Source organism: Arabidopsis thaliana, chromosome 2, assembly GCF_000001735.4.
Source record: "Arabidopsis thaliana chromosome 2, partial sequence".
Lineage (NCBI taxonomy): Eukaryota > Viridiplantae > Streptophyta > Magnoliopsida > Brassicales > Brassicaceae > Arabidopsis > Arabidopsis thaliana.
The window spans coordinates 16,042,635-16,058,825 of record NC_003071.7 but is presented as its reverse complement, the minus strand read 5'-3'; the positions used below and the strand labels follow the sequence as shown (position 1 = coordinate 16,058,825).

The following is a 16,191-nucleotide window of genomic DNA, read 5'->3' as shown; positions in this document are numbered from 1 at the left end:
GGGGAAGAAATCAAAACAATTATTGGAGCGTCACTTCAGGGCGGCTTTATGATTCTGTATCTGTCCTGCCAACTTCCCAGTTTCTCCGCCTTATACTTTGTGACACAGAATTTAACACACACAGTTTTTCATGCAAATATTTCTTATTTTAGTTATCAACTGAAAACATATTCGGTTTAATTTAACATATAGTTGAATGATATTTGTGATTAATGACAAAATGTTGAATAGTTTAGAAATAAAACCTTTAAAATCATCATATAAACTAAAATACATTCTTTTTTTTTCTATCAACCGATATAAACTAAAATACATTCTTAATCCCAATTTATCAGAAGCATGATTCTTAAGTAGTTAACATAAAAGATAAACTCAGTTTGTATATGATCATGATTATATCTTGATACAAACACATATTTTAACGTATACACATAGGCTGTTATGCATTTTTCACATCATGCATTGAAAAGTTAAAAATTATTTTTCAACTCTAGATAGAGTAAAACGCACAGTTTAAACATAACAAAAAAAAAAAATACCATTTTTAAGATTGATAGATTTTCTTGGAACCATATCCAAAACTTGCAGAGCCTATTCAACTATGGCCCAAAACCAAAAAAAAAAAAAACTGTTTTGACCCAAATTAAGGCATTCTAATTGTTGTCTTTTACTCTTTTTCCAAACTAGATGTACACTTGATACCCCTAACAAAAAGGGGTCAAAAAGGTAACAATTATGATTATACAATAAAAATCTGTTATGTAATTTCCAATTTCAAATTTAACCGATTAGAGAAGAAAACTTAAACAACCTCACCTAGCAATTCATTGAAGAAATGGCATATTAAGAAAAACATGTTAATTTTTTTGATAGAAAAGAAGTGAGAGTAAGGAAATCAACTGTACAATTGAAGTGGAATAGGTAAAAAAACAAAAGATATAATAGTAGTTTTCAACTAGAATGATGGTCAAGAATATAAGCATAAAGGAGTTCATTCCAAACATCAGGAACTCCAGGCAAACACCAATGTATACAATCTGCGTTACTACTTGGATTCGAGATTTCATTTTCCTTCACTGTTCCCCATTGTTTTCTGTAGATCGAAGGATGACCTTCTTTTCGATACTCTGATAGTTGCGTAATGTTTATCATCTGCATGTTTAATCCTCGATTTTTTAGCCCGTCAAGCACATTTTCTAAGACTCTCATCATCTTTGGATCTGACCCTCTTCCAGTATATCCTTCTTTATCTATTAGACTAGCTTCTCCATAACAGTTCTGATTAAGTATTCCTCCCCATTCTTCAGCCCTACATAGATGTACTTATGTTACCTTGTTATCTTGTGTAAGAAACCAAATAATACCAATATGACAAACTCATTTTGTCATAAGTTGTGCCGATCATATGCATCATTATAAAATATTAGGAGAAATAAAATATTTATCGGAAAAACGTAAAGAATGAAGATACGAATCTATGAGCTAGAGGGAAAAAAAGAAGATCAAAAAAGCGTTATCATGGGTATTGAAAAGATCAGTTAGAGAAAGGTACCTTTCATGGGTGGGAGACATGGACATGAAGAAAAGTTTGGTAATATTGGGGTTAACGTGAACCTCCAACCACTGAGACAGTGTTTGCAAAGCCATTTCATAAACTCTCACCATCTCCACTTCCTTGTATATTCCATCTAATTTCTCAAACGATCCCCACCTTTTATAGATATTTAATTTTTTACTCATCTGTTACATATTGAGTATAATTGAGTTTAACTTCAAGTAAAAAAACTTACAGTGACTTGATATGAGGCATTCTCCACCATAAGTAAGAGTTGAAAACAATGATATCAGAGTTCGTCCAATGCCTTGCATGTTTTTCTATTGATTGGATCCGAACTATCCGATCGGGGAATCTATGGTTTGTCGGGTCGTCCGAGTTGGATTCCACCAGCAAAGGAGCCCAATAGTAGTCTATTGTAGCATTGTATTCCTGATTATTTATCCACAAAGACAGTCTCATATTTATTGGAGATCACGTTTGAACATTTTATTAAACGAATATCGTTCTAATTATTAAAGGCTTTAGTTTATAGAAATGTTGAAAGTTTCTTCAATATAAAAAATTTAAATTTGGATTTTGAACAAAAGCACTATTTGCATGCAGCTTGCTTGCATGTTCTAATGAATCCACATGCATGCACCATCATTCACTTTTTTTATAACCGCCCACTTTTCAAAGAACTAATTGTAATTGTGTGTGAATTTTATGGAGGACTTACGAGAGCTTTGAACGTGATGAGGTTAGAGCCATTGTTGTGCATATACATCGCCTTTGGGTTTGTAATTACCGAACTAACCATACACACCATTGATACCCATTGGCCTCTGTTCAGAGAGTCTCCTACGTACACCATCCTCTTATTTCTTAGCCTCTCCAGCAACTTCGTTCCATTAAACCTTATTTTTTACATTAGAAGATTTCAATGACGATAATATTGTTAGAAATTATGGTAACAACAACTAATCATGTGGTATATTTGTTGGTCGTTACTCGTTAGCCCTTAATTCTTTCTATTCCGAATAATAACGGCCGGGGCGATGATTTGCATAATAATAATAATAATAAAAACAATAACGGCCCAAATTAGGCCCAAAACTTGAAAATCACTTCTTCTACTTCTTTTTTTATTTAGTTAATTTTATTATTATTATTTTTTGGACTAGTTCTAACTTCTAAGGAAATGGCATTAGAAACAAGAAGAAAAAAAAGTCTTATGATTATCTATCTAAGTTTCATCAATCGACTGATATAGAACCGTTTATATATGAATTGAGATACATATATATGAAGAAAGAAGAACGGGAAAGTATATAAGCAGCGGAGATAATGCGACATGTAACATCTTTATAGTATAAACTTTTATACTAATGGCCATAGATAGAGAAAGGAAAGACATATGTAAAAATGTGAAAGTGAAAATGACAAAGAAGGAAAAAAACCTGGGAAGATCACACGTGTGAGGTTGCCACCTCCAGAATTTGTAACTCAGATCTTTCCTCCCAAACTTCTCACAAGCCAACTGGTCAGACATGAACTTGCAATCTTCTTCTTTATAAAGAGGGTATGATACGTTATCAAATACCCATTTCCCTTCGAACAAATTACATTCTCTGCCACTGTCCCCTCCGCGATCCGTAACACCGTGGCTTTGAGGATTTTCCTTTGGCAAACTGTTTCTGGACAAAAACACGGCAGTGAATATTAATCCGGCCACAAGCACGGCGGCGATAGTATGAAAGCTAGTTCTAATACCCAGCATCAACAGTTGTCGCTTTGCCATTGGTTATGTGTCTGTTATTGTTGCTGTTATGATGTTTTGTTTTGGGTTATATTGATGTGTCTTTCTCTTACTTGCCTTTTAACTCCAGCCTTCTTGAAGTTATTTTGTTGTTTGGTGGTCAATCAATTTTCTGTAGCTGTCTATATATACATTTATGAATCATTTTCCTAATATAAATTCTAAAACTTTTTGTGTTGACAGTTTGCCAAGCAATTGCCCACTACTTGAAAAATAATATTTTTCCTAAGTTGATTAATGATTAGAGAGGTAAGCTAATTATTCAAGACAAAATCTTAAAGGCTTAATTTGAACTCTGAGATTTAACTTTGAATACTTATTGTGCTTTGTTTGAAACATATACAAAGTAGGATTCTAATGTTTTGGAAAATTAAGTTACTAAACATTAATTATTAATTCTTGCGAAACTATTGTCGTCAAAGTCACTCTAAAACATTAATTAACATGCTCTTGGATAAGAAGAAATTCACTCCCAACAAAAAACAAAAACAAAAAGTATGTCCATTGTGAATGCGATATATTGAAGTTATTTCGCCAATAGACGTGAAATAAGGTCGTGACTCTAGGAAACAAAGTTATGTCAAGACTCTATGAGATAGAAATCCGACGCTGCGTCTATAATCTGACCGTAATCATTCGACCTGTAGTTTAATCTGACCGTGATCTCTTGTTAAATATTATAGCGATTGTGTGTAAATATTTGTCTAGGACTTGCTTAGCAAATAATCGGTCTTTACAAAAAATAATTGAGAGAAGTTTGTATTGTAGCCGTGTGTTTCATGTCACGACTCAAGTGTTTTATTGGCTCCTAAGTTCGACCAGCGTTGTGTGATTGTACATTGTCGTTCTCAGTTGAGTCAGGAATTGTATATGTATCGTCAACTTTAAAGTTGTCGAATAGAAGTAGTGGCCTAGTGGGTCAGACAAAACTAAGTTGTTTGTTTTGGTTATTTAAATAAGATTGTACTTTCTCGGTGTAGTTTCGTATCTTTCTTGGTTTGCAAGTGAAGGCGACTATCGATTAATTTGGTGTTACCGAGAAACCCCCTTGGCATTCTTCATAAAGCATAATAGACATCTGAGAAAGGTGTGGCCACAGGGGGTCACTATGGTATTTGCGAGCGCCCTTTTGGATTTTCATAATCCAAATATGGTTAGAGATGGTCAAATAATATAATATGTAAACGTAAGGTTAAGTTGTTGACGTTTCCACATTCATACTATTCGTTGCCTTCAAGTTACCTCAAAATTCGATTTTCCTTGCTTCGTAGTTTTTGAAAGTATAATTTTATTTCTTGTTTCTATATGTTCTGTCTTTTTTTCTTCTTCTATATGTTTATATATTTCTATAAGTTTTTGTTATAGTAGGGGGATAGATAAAACTAATAAAACATTATATATCGTATTATTTTATAAAATTATTATTTTAATGTTTTTGACATAATCAATAACCAAATAGTCGTGTTAAAAAAAAAAAAATCAATAATCAAATAGTGAACCATTTATCTCATTCTATGACATGATACATCTATTTCTATTTGATAGTTTATGTTTTAGTTTGTTAATTGTAGAAATTCATCATTTTCTTATATTTTTTGTTGTATAGTTTTCAACTATCTTACTCTGAATTAGTTAGAATTAAGTTTTTTTTAACGAATTGTATTGAAAGTTTAGAATAGGGATGACAGACGGGTCTTCCCGCGACCAAACACATTTTTGCCCATTTTAATGATGAATTTGGTTCATAATTGATTTAGATGCATATACTGGAGACTATCACATATGGAAACCAGTCACTTGTATTTTTGGTTCAAATGTCTTTTTGGTTGATATGTTTCTCTAACACAATTTTGTTCTCTCTCTAAAATTCTCTCAATTCACTAAGAGTCTCACAATCTCACCCATTAATTTACATATAGTTACATATGCAATTTCTTTTATATAACCATAGTGGAGTTGATGAGAATTAAGTTCCATTCCGGCTCACCAACTGGTTCGATATGCAACAATATCATTGGTGCGCAAACCTTAAACAAATACATAACTTATGTGATCTATTTTGGACTACATCTAATAACCTTGGAACGATATACACATAGTTAACACAATCTTTCTCAAAGAAGGCATTCACGAATCAAAAAAAGTTGTCTAAACCTTATTAATGTGTCGTGTGTGGCGTAAAAGAAAATAAAAATGCGTCGTGCATGCGTGAAATTCATACTATTCATACTATTAGTTATTACACGTAGGTTGGGATTGCGATTCTTAGAAATGACCGGGTCCAGTTGGGCATACAGGCGGATGCTATAGGCCCATAAAAAGAAGTTTTAAACCTTTCTTTTGGGGGGTTTATTTTAAGTTACAAAACTAATTTCAAATTTTGTTACATTGTGTTAGGTTAGGTACGATTGTCTCTATACGCTTTTGTGGATAGTATTTCTTGTACACAACTTAACATTAGCAGATCGATATTTTTACAAGTTAACTTACCATCTAAAAGCATACATTGCATGCTTTACGCGTTATAACAAATCAACAAATACACCAATGCAGATTTTTCACATCGAAAACATGCTGCAATCGGTATTTTAAAAGTCCTATAACACGGATGACTCAACTCCATGATACAAAAAAGCCATGTATTAAAAAGGCTATTGGAAAGATTCTTAAACAATTCGTCAATACTTATGGCCTTGGACCTTCCAGATGATATTTATAACAGAAAATAAAAAGAATTATGAATTAGTACAAATGATAAATTACCTTAACCCGACCCCAACTACAATTATGGCCATACGCCGATGTAGGTGGTTCGGTCTAGAAGCATCACATGAAGCCTCTTTATATAACAAGAAGCGATATACTAATATGTGGCAACTTGTGAATTATATTCATATACACTTATATTCGATTTTTATTTTTATTTTCCTTTTCTCCAACGATCGGAAATTTGGGCAGAGGTCCAATCAAATTATAGGAAACAGTGGCGTGATGGATCGCAAAGGCACATATACTTTCATTTTTATGTTTTGAGAAATAAGAAAATTCATCAATTTGTAAATCACAATTAATATGTTTTGCCCAACTTGCAAAAAAATCGCAGCTACCCCACTTCCACTTGCACCGCCAACTCTTTCCCATCCCTTTTTTTTGTTTTTACACCTTTCGTGGCCACATTAAGTATGTATCTTATGAAGTTATGATTAGTAAAGCTATGCTATATTTGTCGATATTTGACGACCACAAAAATTAGTAATTGAAAGTTATAACATTTTGTGTATTTTTATGCTATTCCTATTATCGACTGAAAATTTTGTAGTGATGATGGTTACGTAACCATAGTGGTGAACCTCGATAATGATATTGCAAACATAGAAGTAGAAGGTTTTAGATCTAAGGAAAATGAAATCTTTCATTTCATACGATTCATGTTTTGTCGATCAATCACATATCTTTTTGTGGATAGAAGTGTAGAAACCTCTCGAATATATTGAAAAAAACACATTTATATAATTATATTCTAAGAGATCACTTGGAAACGAAACATATCGTGACTCTCGTGATGTAAAAGGACATGCAACTTGCGCTTCTCTCTATTCCATATTTCTTTATTATTATACGAAATTTAATATTATATCTTTTGGATTGGGAAGAACCATAAAGAAAGGAAGTAAAAGATAAAAAAAATTGCAACTTGCATTTTCTTTATATCAAGCGGGAAAAAAAAAGAAGAAGAGAACAGCTTGGCTTGTTGGGTTATCATTCAAAGCATCGTCCACTTGCAAATTTTTATTTCTTTAAATTCATCAACATGTTCGTTTTTTATTTTTTATATTTTGACGGCCATGTTCATATTTTTGTATACATGTATGTTTTGTCCATTTTACGCAATTACCTTTAAGCCTGAAAATCCCCAACTACTCCCTATTTTCTACCAAATAGTTTATGATGACAAATAAAAACTTCAAATCTTGAATTCTCTATCAAATGTTTGATTTTTAAATAACAACTTCACGCTCAATCGGTTATTTTAATTATTATGAAATAATAAGAAAGTAAAAAGTTTGAGGACCTAGTTAAATCATAGAGGAAAGGAACACATTATATTATGCCCAAATTTAAAGTTGCCTTTAAGAAAAATCGTCGAATTTCACAAAAGCTGTTTATACGTACGTAAATTTATCTACACACATTAGATGGCCAACAACTCAATGTAACGAGTTAATATACATCCGAGTCGAACATCATATTGTACCATTTCATTTACGCTTTTTCTGATGAAACTATAGAAAAACAAGATTAATTAAACTTGAAAATCACACTTTTAATTAGCGGACAACACAACCACATTCTTTCAGTTTGAATATTATTATCTTTGGGTGGTGAAAGCCGGAATAGGGCTATCCAAATCGGTTCTTTATGGGATATGTAAAATACAAAAATTAAAAGAAGGATTATGATATGCATGAGAGATTAATTCACTAATGTAACTTTTTTTTCACACATAAGCCGAAAAAACATAGATCACACGACGGCTAAAAATCTAGAAAACGACGTCGGATCTAACGAAACTACCCGACAACGACAAAGACTCATCACAGAGACATCTTCTTCTTGCTCTCAGCCGCAGTATTCTCGGCTATTTTCGCAAGAGATTGAAGATTGCATCGTACGATAACGTCAACGAAGTCACAAGTCTCTTCCTTTGTGTTGCCTGGAGGAACATCAACGACGTAAGACTCGACAACGACGGTCCCGGAGATCGGAGAAGGGTGAAGGGTCGTTACGGATCGGTAGTTAGAGAGCCGGTGGTCACCACCAACAACGCTGAAGCTGATGACGTGGCGTTCGTCGTCGAGGATATCGAGTCTCTCGGTGGAGCTAGCGGCGGGGAGACCAGAGACGACGTGGACTTGACGGAGGCTACCAACGTTATCGCCGTCTCCGCCGATGACGCTACAGCTTTTGAGAAAGTGTTTGTAAGCTTGTGGGTTATCAAAGCGGCGTACGACGGACCAAACGGTGGAGATTGGAGCGGAGATCTCTTGAATAACGGCGGAGCAACACTGATTAGGACCAACCTCGTGTGTGTGAAAACGAGCGGCCGTGGAGTCGCGTGAGAGAGAAGGAAAACGTTTTTGAAACGACGCGATCATCATCGGAATCTGAACGGAATCTCCGTCTGATACGGCGGAAGAAGGACGGTGAACGGCAAGCATGTTGATCTGAGTAATGGTGTCTTCTTGATTTCAAATCTTGATCTCTTCTTTGAGATGGTATTAGGGCTTAGAAAAAAAACTGAGGATTGAAGAGGAAAGTGTATGGAGGAGAAGTATGTGTGTATATAAAAAGAAGCAAATCAAACTTTACAGCGACTTGCGAAAAGTTGGGCTGTGCCTTTCGATTTGAGAGAGATAGAGTTTTTAATGCAGAGTTCATGTGAGTGGTGATAACGAAAAAACCGAGCAAGTTGCTTGTTGTGAAATTACGGTTTTGCCCCTTGCTATAGTTGTTGACTTGACTGTTTTCTATACACGATATTTTTAATTGGGCAAGTGACCAATATATAATTCTCGTATATCAACACTAGAATTATAATATGGGTTTAGACTTTTAGTTTCTTGACCATAACTTTTTTCTCTTCTTCTTGAAATGACCAAGGTATATCTAGGACGAGATTCGTTTGATTGAATACGCTTTAAGAGTTTCGATATTTGGAACGATTGGAATGTAAGATCAAATTCATCAAAACATACAAAGTGAGAATTCTTTCAACTTAGAAGTTCTTCAATTGTTATTTCATAGTATGGCTAGATATATGAGTTTTCAATTGCATATATCTAGCCATACTATATATATGAGTTTTCAATTGCAAAAAAAAAAAAGGTTTTCAATTGCATCAGATGCAAATCTAGATATTTGAAGTATTCAACATCAGAGCCGAATACCACAAAACTAAAAGTGGTACAACCATATATTTAATTACCTGAGAGATTTGATGAACAAGCAGAAGGAGGAACTTTTTGAATGAAAAGTATTGTATTGCTTTTGCTTTGATATGATCTTCAATATACAAAAAAAGGAGCACACAAACAAAAGGGCATGAAAAACCAATCCTCACTAAGAAACACATTTTAAACTATACAAACTAAGGCCCAAATTGTTTTTAGAACCAAACTTTTAATTGGGCCGTATTTTGGAAAGAAAAACTGGTCTATCACAACATACTTTTGTTGTTTGGTTTGGTTACGTTGGCTATAGTATCTAGCTTCGTTATAGGTTGTCTCTTCTTCTACATTGTAACTAGTATTATAGATTTCTATTATTCTCTAGGATATTAGAGTTTACCTAAAGATGTGGAGTTGGCTGATCAGACACAACAAAACGTTCGAAGATATATTTTTGTTGCCGTCGAGGAATTCAATTTCGAGGTTGGGGAAGAATGTGTCGTCTGCCTTGAAGAATATAGCGAGTCTAGACATCCATTGGCCAAGTTGGAATGCCGTCACCGGTTCCATTTTAGCTGCATAATAATATAAACACAAAACATTTACTTGATGCTCTGTTTTCAAGCATTCTGTCTTGTTTCTTTACATTCATAACTCTGGGTTTTCAAACCTTTAACAACTCCGGACATGGACACAAACCCCATCTTAATGATAAGTCATAATACAATGCTATTAGTTCTTTATAATTGCTGTAAATTTTGAATATAAATTTTTTTGATAAGAATAGATTAATATTGTGTATTGAGCTTCACACACATCTTAATATATAAAGCAAAATTAATTCAGTTTTTGTTAACTTAAAATTATCATAAAAATCAAAAACTCGCACAAAGGACGGGTTCTAATATAGTTGATATATATGTTTTACATCTTTTCTTGCTAACATTCTACTAATATCTATATATCTACATAAAAGTACTAGAGAGAATTACCTGCAAGTGAGATTTGAGATATACACAGATGAGTGTATAATATGGTCAGCGGGTCAGGATATGTAACTTTTGTTTGATTATGGGTTTGAAAATGTGCAAATAGACAGACATTACTTCAACTAATTGAGAATAATGTTGGATCCGTATTTGTAGGAATAAAAAATAACTGTTAATTAGAGGTTGACTTCACAGTTCACAAGTCGGGTTCGGGTGTACAAGAATCTTGTCAGGTCACACCTAACTCTTATGATCGTCTCTTAGTTTTTTTTTTCTTTTTTTTTCACAGGCTTAATGGACCCTTTTGTCTAATTTGATGGCATATCTCACAAACCATCCAGTTCCATGTTTTTATAAACATGCTTTTTAAACCTTTAAAATGAAGGACACAAATTAGGATTCTCGGTGCAAAATTGCATGTGGACGTGTAGAAGCAGAAGGAAGATGGAAATTAAGTGTAAAGAAGAAAGGAGTGGTGACGAGAAGCTTGTGAAGGATCGATGGCAAGTCTCTTTACACGTGGGGGGAATGACAAAGTTCTTCTTTTTTCTACTTCATCAAAGCTTACAATTTCCTCTCCTCAACAACTTTTTTTGTTTTTTTTGGTAGGGAACAACTTTTTTTGTTTGGCTAGCAGAATTTTATTTACTAACTGGAAAATATGAACTTAAGCCTATAGTTTAATCTCATGAACTCATAATCTCCATTTAATTCTGCAACGAAGTTTTATTGGATGGCATGTACCCGAATCTATAGTAGATATATACAACTGGAAAACAGTATTGTATATTGTTTTCGTGATGCACCAAAAACTTATGATTGAAATTTACGTAGAAATAAAACAGTACAATTTGTTAGACATGTTAATAGAACTGATCTTGTGAGTGCTCATATTTCTTGGAATTCCAAGAGGACTTCGAAAGCATAATTGGATCTAAAATATATTATATCATAAGCATATATACGTGAGAATGTATTTATCTTATTGTTTTCATAATAGAAGTGGTAAAGGTAAATATTCAAACTAATTGTCGAAATATGCGGAAGAGGTAGTATTCAATGGCTTACGATGACTAAAATCGTAATTACAAAAATCACCATAAACTCGTCTAAAAAGACTTTCTTTGCAATTAAAATTAAACCATATAGGACTTCGATTTATACGGTGTCAAATTTTATAACTATGTATGTTAATATTACATATTTTTGGAACGAACGATGTAAAAAAACGGCTCAACTAACAACGCTATTCATCGCTTCACGGGGTCGGATGTGTAACGTAAACCAAGCAAGGACCACTTTACACATAAACTAATTCTCTCATACGAATCTACAAAAATACATATAAAGATAATATATAATTTTGGGGTAAGAGAGGAGCATTGTCCCGTGATTCTCGTCGAACAAAAAACAGAAAAAGAAAGAAAGAAAGAGGTATGTGTGATGATGTGGTCTACATCAAAGACAGCTGAGCAGTCACACGCCTTGTAATCGTAATTTATTCGTCTATCTACCACTCTCGCTCTTCCATTTTTTGCCTTTAGCATTCAATTCCACGCAAAACCCTAAACCTCATAATCTCATCAAAAAGTTTTAAAGATAAATATATATGAATCTACCCATTAATCAATATATTAGTTAGTATTGTGATTTATCACTTTCTAAATACTAAAAAGTACTCAGAAGATTAGAAGGTTGATTTTAAAAATAAATTTTCTAACTAATTTGATCGCTATATCAATAGAAATGAGAGGATTTAAAATCCATCAAGTATAGTTCACTTCGATAAATTAATATTTTGTATAAATTGATTCATGTCACGTACTGGATCTTTTAAATCGTTGAGGATCAAAAATTATTTTGCAACAAAAAGAAAAACAGAAGGAAAAGAAAGTTTAGTTAACATTAATTTTAAACCAAATGTCTTAAGAAAAAGACAATGATCTCGATCATCAATGATCCTAATTCCGACAAAACTACTCTGAGGTATATTATAATTTTGTGAATTCGATTTTGTATTTAATTATTTTTCCTGGAAACTGCATCACGGTATCAAAAAATTTAAAATTCTTCATTTTTTTGTTTTCTTCTAAACTCAAATAACGTCTCAACTATACTAATATCTTTCTTATTTTCTTATAATTATTAATTTTTTTTTTTTTTTTTTTTTTGTTGTTGTTGTAAATAGTCTTACTTATACTAACTAATTCATTCATAGACTGTTAGTCCCGATACATGAATTTTATCTATATCGATCTTTGTAATCGAAATGTTTGTTTGACGAACTAAGGCAATCTAAGACTACTAAGAATATGCTATATATAGAGCCTAATTTCTATCACACTCATCTTAGCCTTTGGTGAACAATAATATAGAATAAGTGTTACTTGTAATTTGTTGGCATGTTAAGGGTATAAACAACAATTTATCTCATTTATAGGAGTAATAGTTTTCTCCCTCCATGGTTGATATTAATATGCATCCACATATTAAAATATACAACTATTTATATATAGAGCTGTCTATAGTAGAAAAGGGCCGAAATCAATTAGCTGTGAACAGAAAAGAAAACTTTTTAACATATGCAACAAGATTTAGGTGAGGGTTTGTCTACATGTTCCGGGAAGAGAGAGAGAGAGAATCAGAAGTGTATCTTGATCTAGGGTTCACAGACAAAATCTCCATGCTTTGAACTAAGCAGAATTCATCTGGTCTTTTATCTCTTTCATATCAAACCAAAGGATTGATCTATCCATATCGTCCAAAACCTATATCTAGCTAAGCCTAGAACTTCTCTATCGTTTACCACTTTCTTTCTATATTTCTTCTGAATTTGTAACATCAGAAGTAATAATGATTCCAAGTATGGAGGGAGGCGGGAAGACTAACAGAGAAGAAGAGGAGGAGGAAGAGGAAGAAGAAGAAGAAGGTGAAGAGAGTAAGGTTTCAAGCAATAGTACAGTGGAAGAGAGCGACAAGAAGACTAAGGTTAGGCCTTATGTGAGATCTAAAGTCCCTCGACTCCGGTGGACTCCTGATCTTCATCTTCGCTTTGTCCGCGCCGTTGAGAGGCTTGGAGGTCAAGAAAGTACGTCCATAGCTACTAACTTCATCTTTCATCACCTCCTCCACATATATATAAAAGCATAAGCAATTTCTTAGTTATTCTTAGGTTAACTATTTGGTCAAAACCTCATGTGATTTTCTTTTTTTTAATGTGTATGTTTGGTTATGTATAGGAGCAACTCCAAAGTTGGTTCGTCAGATGATGAACATCAAAGGGCTTAGTATTGCTCATGTCAAGAGCCATCTACAGGTATTTGATCTACATACATCTAAAACGTACCTATATATGTGTTGTATTTTCGATTTCGTTTCAAATAATCTCTGAAATTAGAAAAAAAAAGAAATCACTAAATTGTGTATTGGAAAATTTTAGATGTACAGAAGCAAGAAGATAGATGATCAAGGTCAAGGTATTGATTCTTTCTATTTGTGTTCATTAGTTAGTTATCAAGTTATACATGTATAGGCCAATAAAGTGGGGTTTGAATTGTTGGCAGCTATAGCTGGTCACAAACATCTCTTCGAGACTTCCACAGATCGAAATATTTATAAACTAAGTCAGCTACCGATGTTCCGAGGCTATAATCATAACCATGATTCTCCATTCAGGTTGATATAACTTTTTTTTTTGAAAATTTTAGATTTTATGTGTTCCTTAATTTGAATGATATTCCGTTTTAATTATATTTATTCGGAAACTAAATTAATTGTCTTCTTTTGTTTTTGGTAGATATGGAAGTAAAATTTCAAATGCTTCTTTGTGGAACTCTAGCTCTCAAGGAACAGAAAGGAGTTTGATAGACCAAATTAGGCCCGGTTTAATCCGCAACGCGTCGGTTAGCAATAACATCCGTGGTAGTGATTATTGGACTAACAACAAGTCTTTCCAAAACATCTACTCTTCTTCAATTTCTAATCACTTTCCGAAACTACGACACGATCATCACGAACGGACCAATTCAGTCACATTCAACAGCATTCAAGGACACTCAAGAACTTTTCAAAAGTTCCATAACGGTGTTGAGGAGAACACTAATCATTCTTATTGTAGCAAGACAAATGGCAAAAGAGACGCAAGTAGGAGCATTGATCTTGATCTATCTCTTAAGCTAAGACAACCGGAGAAGACAATTTTGGAAGAGACAGAAACAGCAGCAACAACAACGGATCAAACGTTGTCCTTGTCGCTATGTCCAGGGTCGTCTTCGTGGAAAAAGAGCCGACTGATGAAAGATGAAGAGGATCGGACGGTTAAGATTGGTCAGGAGAGTACTCTGGATCTGACTCTATGAATTATATTTAAGAATGAGACAAATTCTAAGTGAGATCTTGAGGTACTTACCGATATCTTAATATTCAGTGTCGTTGTTGTTTATCATTAATCATGTATTTTCTTTATTATTAGAAAGGAAACAAAAATGTTTGATTATATTAACGGTCTTGAGTTTGTTTGATACCGCCAATTTGTATCATCACATATATAAACAAATATTACTAGCCACATCATAATGATTCGATCTTTTGTCTTCTCATAGCAATATACTATATGAAAATTACATATACATATAACAACAAATTTACATCGATTAGAGTATCTCTGCTGGTGAGCTTCATTCATTTGTAGATGAGACTTTTACGTAAATAGTACAAAAATTTTGGTTTCGTATTTATCCGAACAGTACATGGACAATTTTGTAGTTCCAAAACATGTTATAGTTAATAGTAGTGTTTTCAATAATTTCCAAAATCCATCTTCACTCATTTTTCCCTTTTCAGAGACATAGTGAAACAATTTTACACTATGCAAATCCGAAGCCAATTATTTTTGAGGTTTTTACTATATGTGAACAAGATTAATACTTAAACAACAAGACACACCTCGTTCTTTGTAAATATTAAAGAGGTTAAAGATCATAATACAAAAAAAAACATAGAAAAAGTTCACAAATCATCAAATCTTTTGAGTTCATTATTCTATATAAAATTTTATCTCGTGAAATGTTTATTGTATAAGGATGTGATTAGTTGCAAACCAAAAATTAATGTTTAATAGTATTTGATAGGGAACTTATTTCAACTGTGTAAAATTTTCCCGGTAAAATTTTCGTTCAATCAGTCGATTCTAAGAACATGAATCTTATTGAATCTCTAATAATTTATTGTATAATATGGTGGCACCTATACGTCAATACGATAATGACGTCGTTAATAGTAACGTTGAGAGTTGAGACTGTTGTATAATTTTGATTCGACGTGCCAAATACTACGTTCGACCAAGTATCAATTTTGATTTTCCAAAAAGAAAAAACAAGAAACTTAGGATCTCCGTTAGTTTGATTGGATACACTGATACTGTTTCGATATTTAGACAAACAAATGGAATCTTTGCTTCTTAAACATTCGATGCGTGTGTGTACCTGGTCAACTTCTTCAGACTTCATTATCAAACATGGCCGCACGATCAGTTTTATTTTGCTACTGGAGAATTAACTTATCCACCTCAGAATCTAAACTAATTTCTGAAACTATATAAGTGTTTTTTGGGGCTAAAAATAAGATGCATGAAGTGAAAGTATCCTAGTGGTTAAAAAGGGGTGTAAACATAACGTTTAATGTTGTATCCCTTTATATGTACCTCTAATGTCCCTCTTTATTTACTTTTAATGATTTTTAAGACTAAATATCTTCAGTTGAAGTAGGTAATCTTTTTGCCAAATTAGTCTTCGCAATACACGGATCGATTTCCTTATAAGATATTAAATTTAACTCATTCAAAAAATATTAAATTTGCAATGACTTATAAGATAAATAAAAACCAAGGTCCATATCTTA

The 16,191-nt window shown here is 33.1% G+C and overlaps 3 protein-coding genes and 2 long non-coding RNA genes across 6 annotated transcripts; 2 read left to right on the top strand and 3 right to left on the bottom strand.

Annotated features, from left to right (window-relative positions):
• Positions 1–811: 811 nt before the first annotated feature.
• On the bottom strand, positions 812–3,537 carry TBL34 (TRICHOME BIREFRINGENCE-LIKE 34). Of its 2 annotated transcripts, NM_001336695.1 has the most exons (6): positions 3,311–3,537; positions 2,998–3,234; positions 2,277–2,454; positions 1,791–1,987; positions 1,553–1,711; positions 843–1,309 (listed from the first exon to the last, which is right to left on the bottom strand). In NM_001336695.1, the coding sequence occupies exons 2-6, from the start codon at positions 3,087–3,089 to the stop codon at positions 952–954; spliced, it is 984 nt and encodes a 327-aa protein (NP_001324442.1). In that variant the 5' UTR covers positions 3,090–3,234; positions 3,311–3,537; the 3' UTR covers positions 843–951. The 2 variants fall into 2 exon arrangements, with proteins under 2 accessions (NP_565888.1, NP_001324442.1); NM_129388.3 differs by having other exon boundaries at positions 812–1,309; positions 2,998–3,537.
• A 2,347-nt stretch (positions 3,538–5,884) lies between these two features.
• AT2G08950 lies at positions 5,885–6,495 on the bottom strand. The gene has a single exon (NR_140440.1). It is a non-coding gene; the product is annotated as an other RNA (long non-coding RNA).
• Positions 6,496–7,092: 597 nt separating this feature from the next.
• Positions 7,093–7,297, top strand: AT2G08945. The gene has a single exon (NR_140439.1). It is a non-coding gene; the product is annotated as an other RNA (long non-coding RNA).
• Positions 7,298–7,469: 172 nt separating this feature from the next.
• On the bottom strand, positions 7,470–8,908 carry PYL4 (PYR1-like 4). The gene has a single exon (NM_129387.3). The coding sequence runs from the start codon at positions 8,573–8,575 to the stop codon at positions 7,952–7,954; it is 624 nt and encodes a 207-aa protein (NP_565887.1). The 5' UTR covers positions 8,576–8,908; the 3' UTR covers positions 7,470–7,951.
• A 3,902-nt stretch (positions 8,909–12,810) lies between these two features.
• AT2G38300 (myb-like HTH transcriptional regulator family protein) lies at positions 12,811–14,878 on the top strand. Its single transcript, NM_129386.3, has 5 exons — positions 12,811–13,381; positions 13,533–13,609; positions 13,733–13,769; positions 13,857–13,968; positions 14,090–14,878. Exons 1-5 carry the CDS (start codon positions 13,147–13,149, stop codon positions 14,649–14,651), a joined length of 1,023 nt encoding a protein of 340 aa, NP_181364.2. The 5' UTR covers positions 12,811–13,146; the 3' UTR covers positions 14,652–14,878.
• The last annotated feature ends 1,313 nt before the right edge of the window (positions 14,879–16,191 follow it).

Coding starts and splice junctions, on each gene's coding strand:
- TBL34 (NM_129388.3), bottom strand. CDS start 3,338: ATGGCAAAGCGACAACTGTTGATGCTGGGTATTAGAACTAGCTTTCAT. Junction 2,455..2,997: donor CACACGTGTGATCTTCCCAG/GTTTTTTTCCTT, acceptor GTAAAAAATAAG/GTTTAATGGAACGAAGTTGC. Junction 1,988..2,276: donor TCATCACGTTCAAAGCTCTC/GTAAGTCCTCCA, acceptor ATAAATAATCAG/GAATACAATGCTACAATAGA.
- PYL4 (NM_129387.3), bottom strand. CDS start 8,575: ATGCTTGCCGTTCACCGTCCTTCTTCCGCCGTATCAGACGGAGATTCC.
- AT2G38300 (NM_129386.3), top strand. CDS start 13,147: ATGATTCCAAGTATGGAGGGAGGCGGGAAGACTAACAGAGAAGAAGAG. Junction 13,610..13,732: donor ATGTCAAGAGCCATCTACAG/GTATTTGATCTA, acceptor GGAAAATTTTAG/ATGTACAGAAGCAAGAAGAT. Junction 13,770..13,856: donor GATAGATGATCAAGGTCAAG/GTATTGATTCTT, acceptor AATTGTTGGCAG/CTATAGCTGGTCACAAACAT.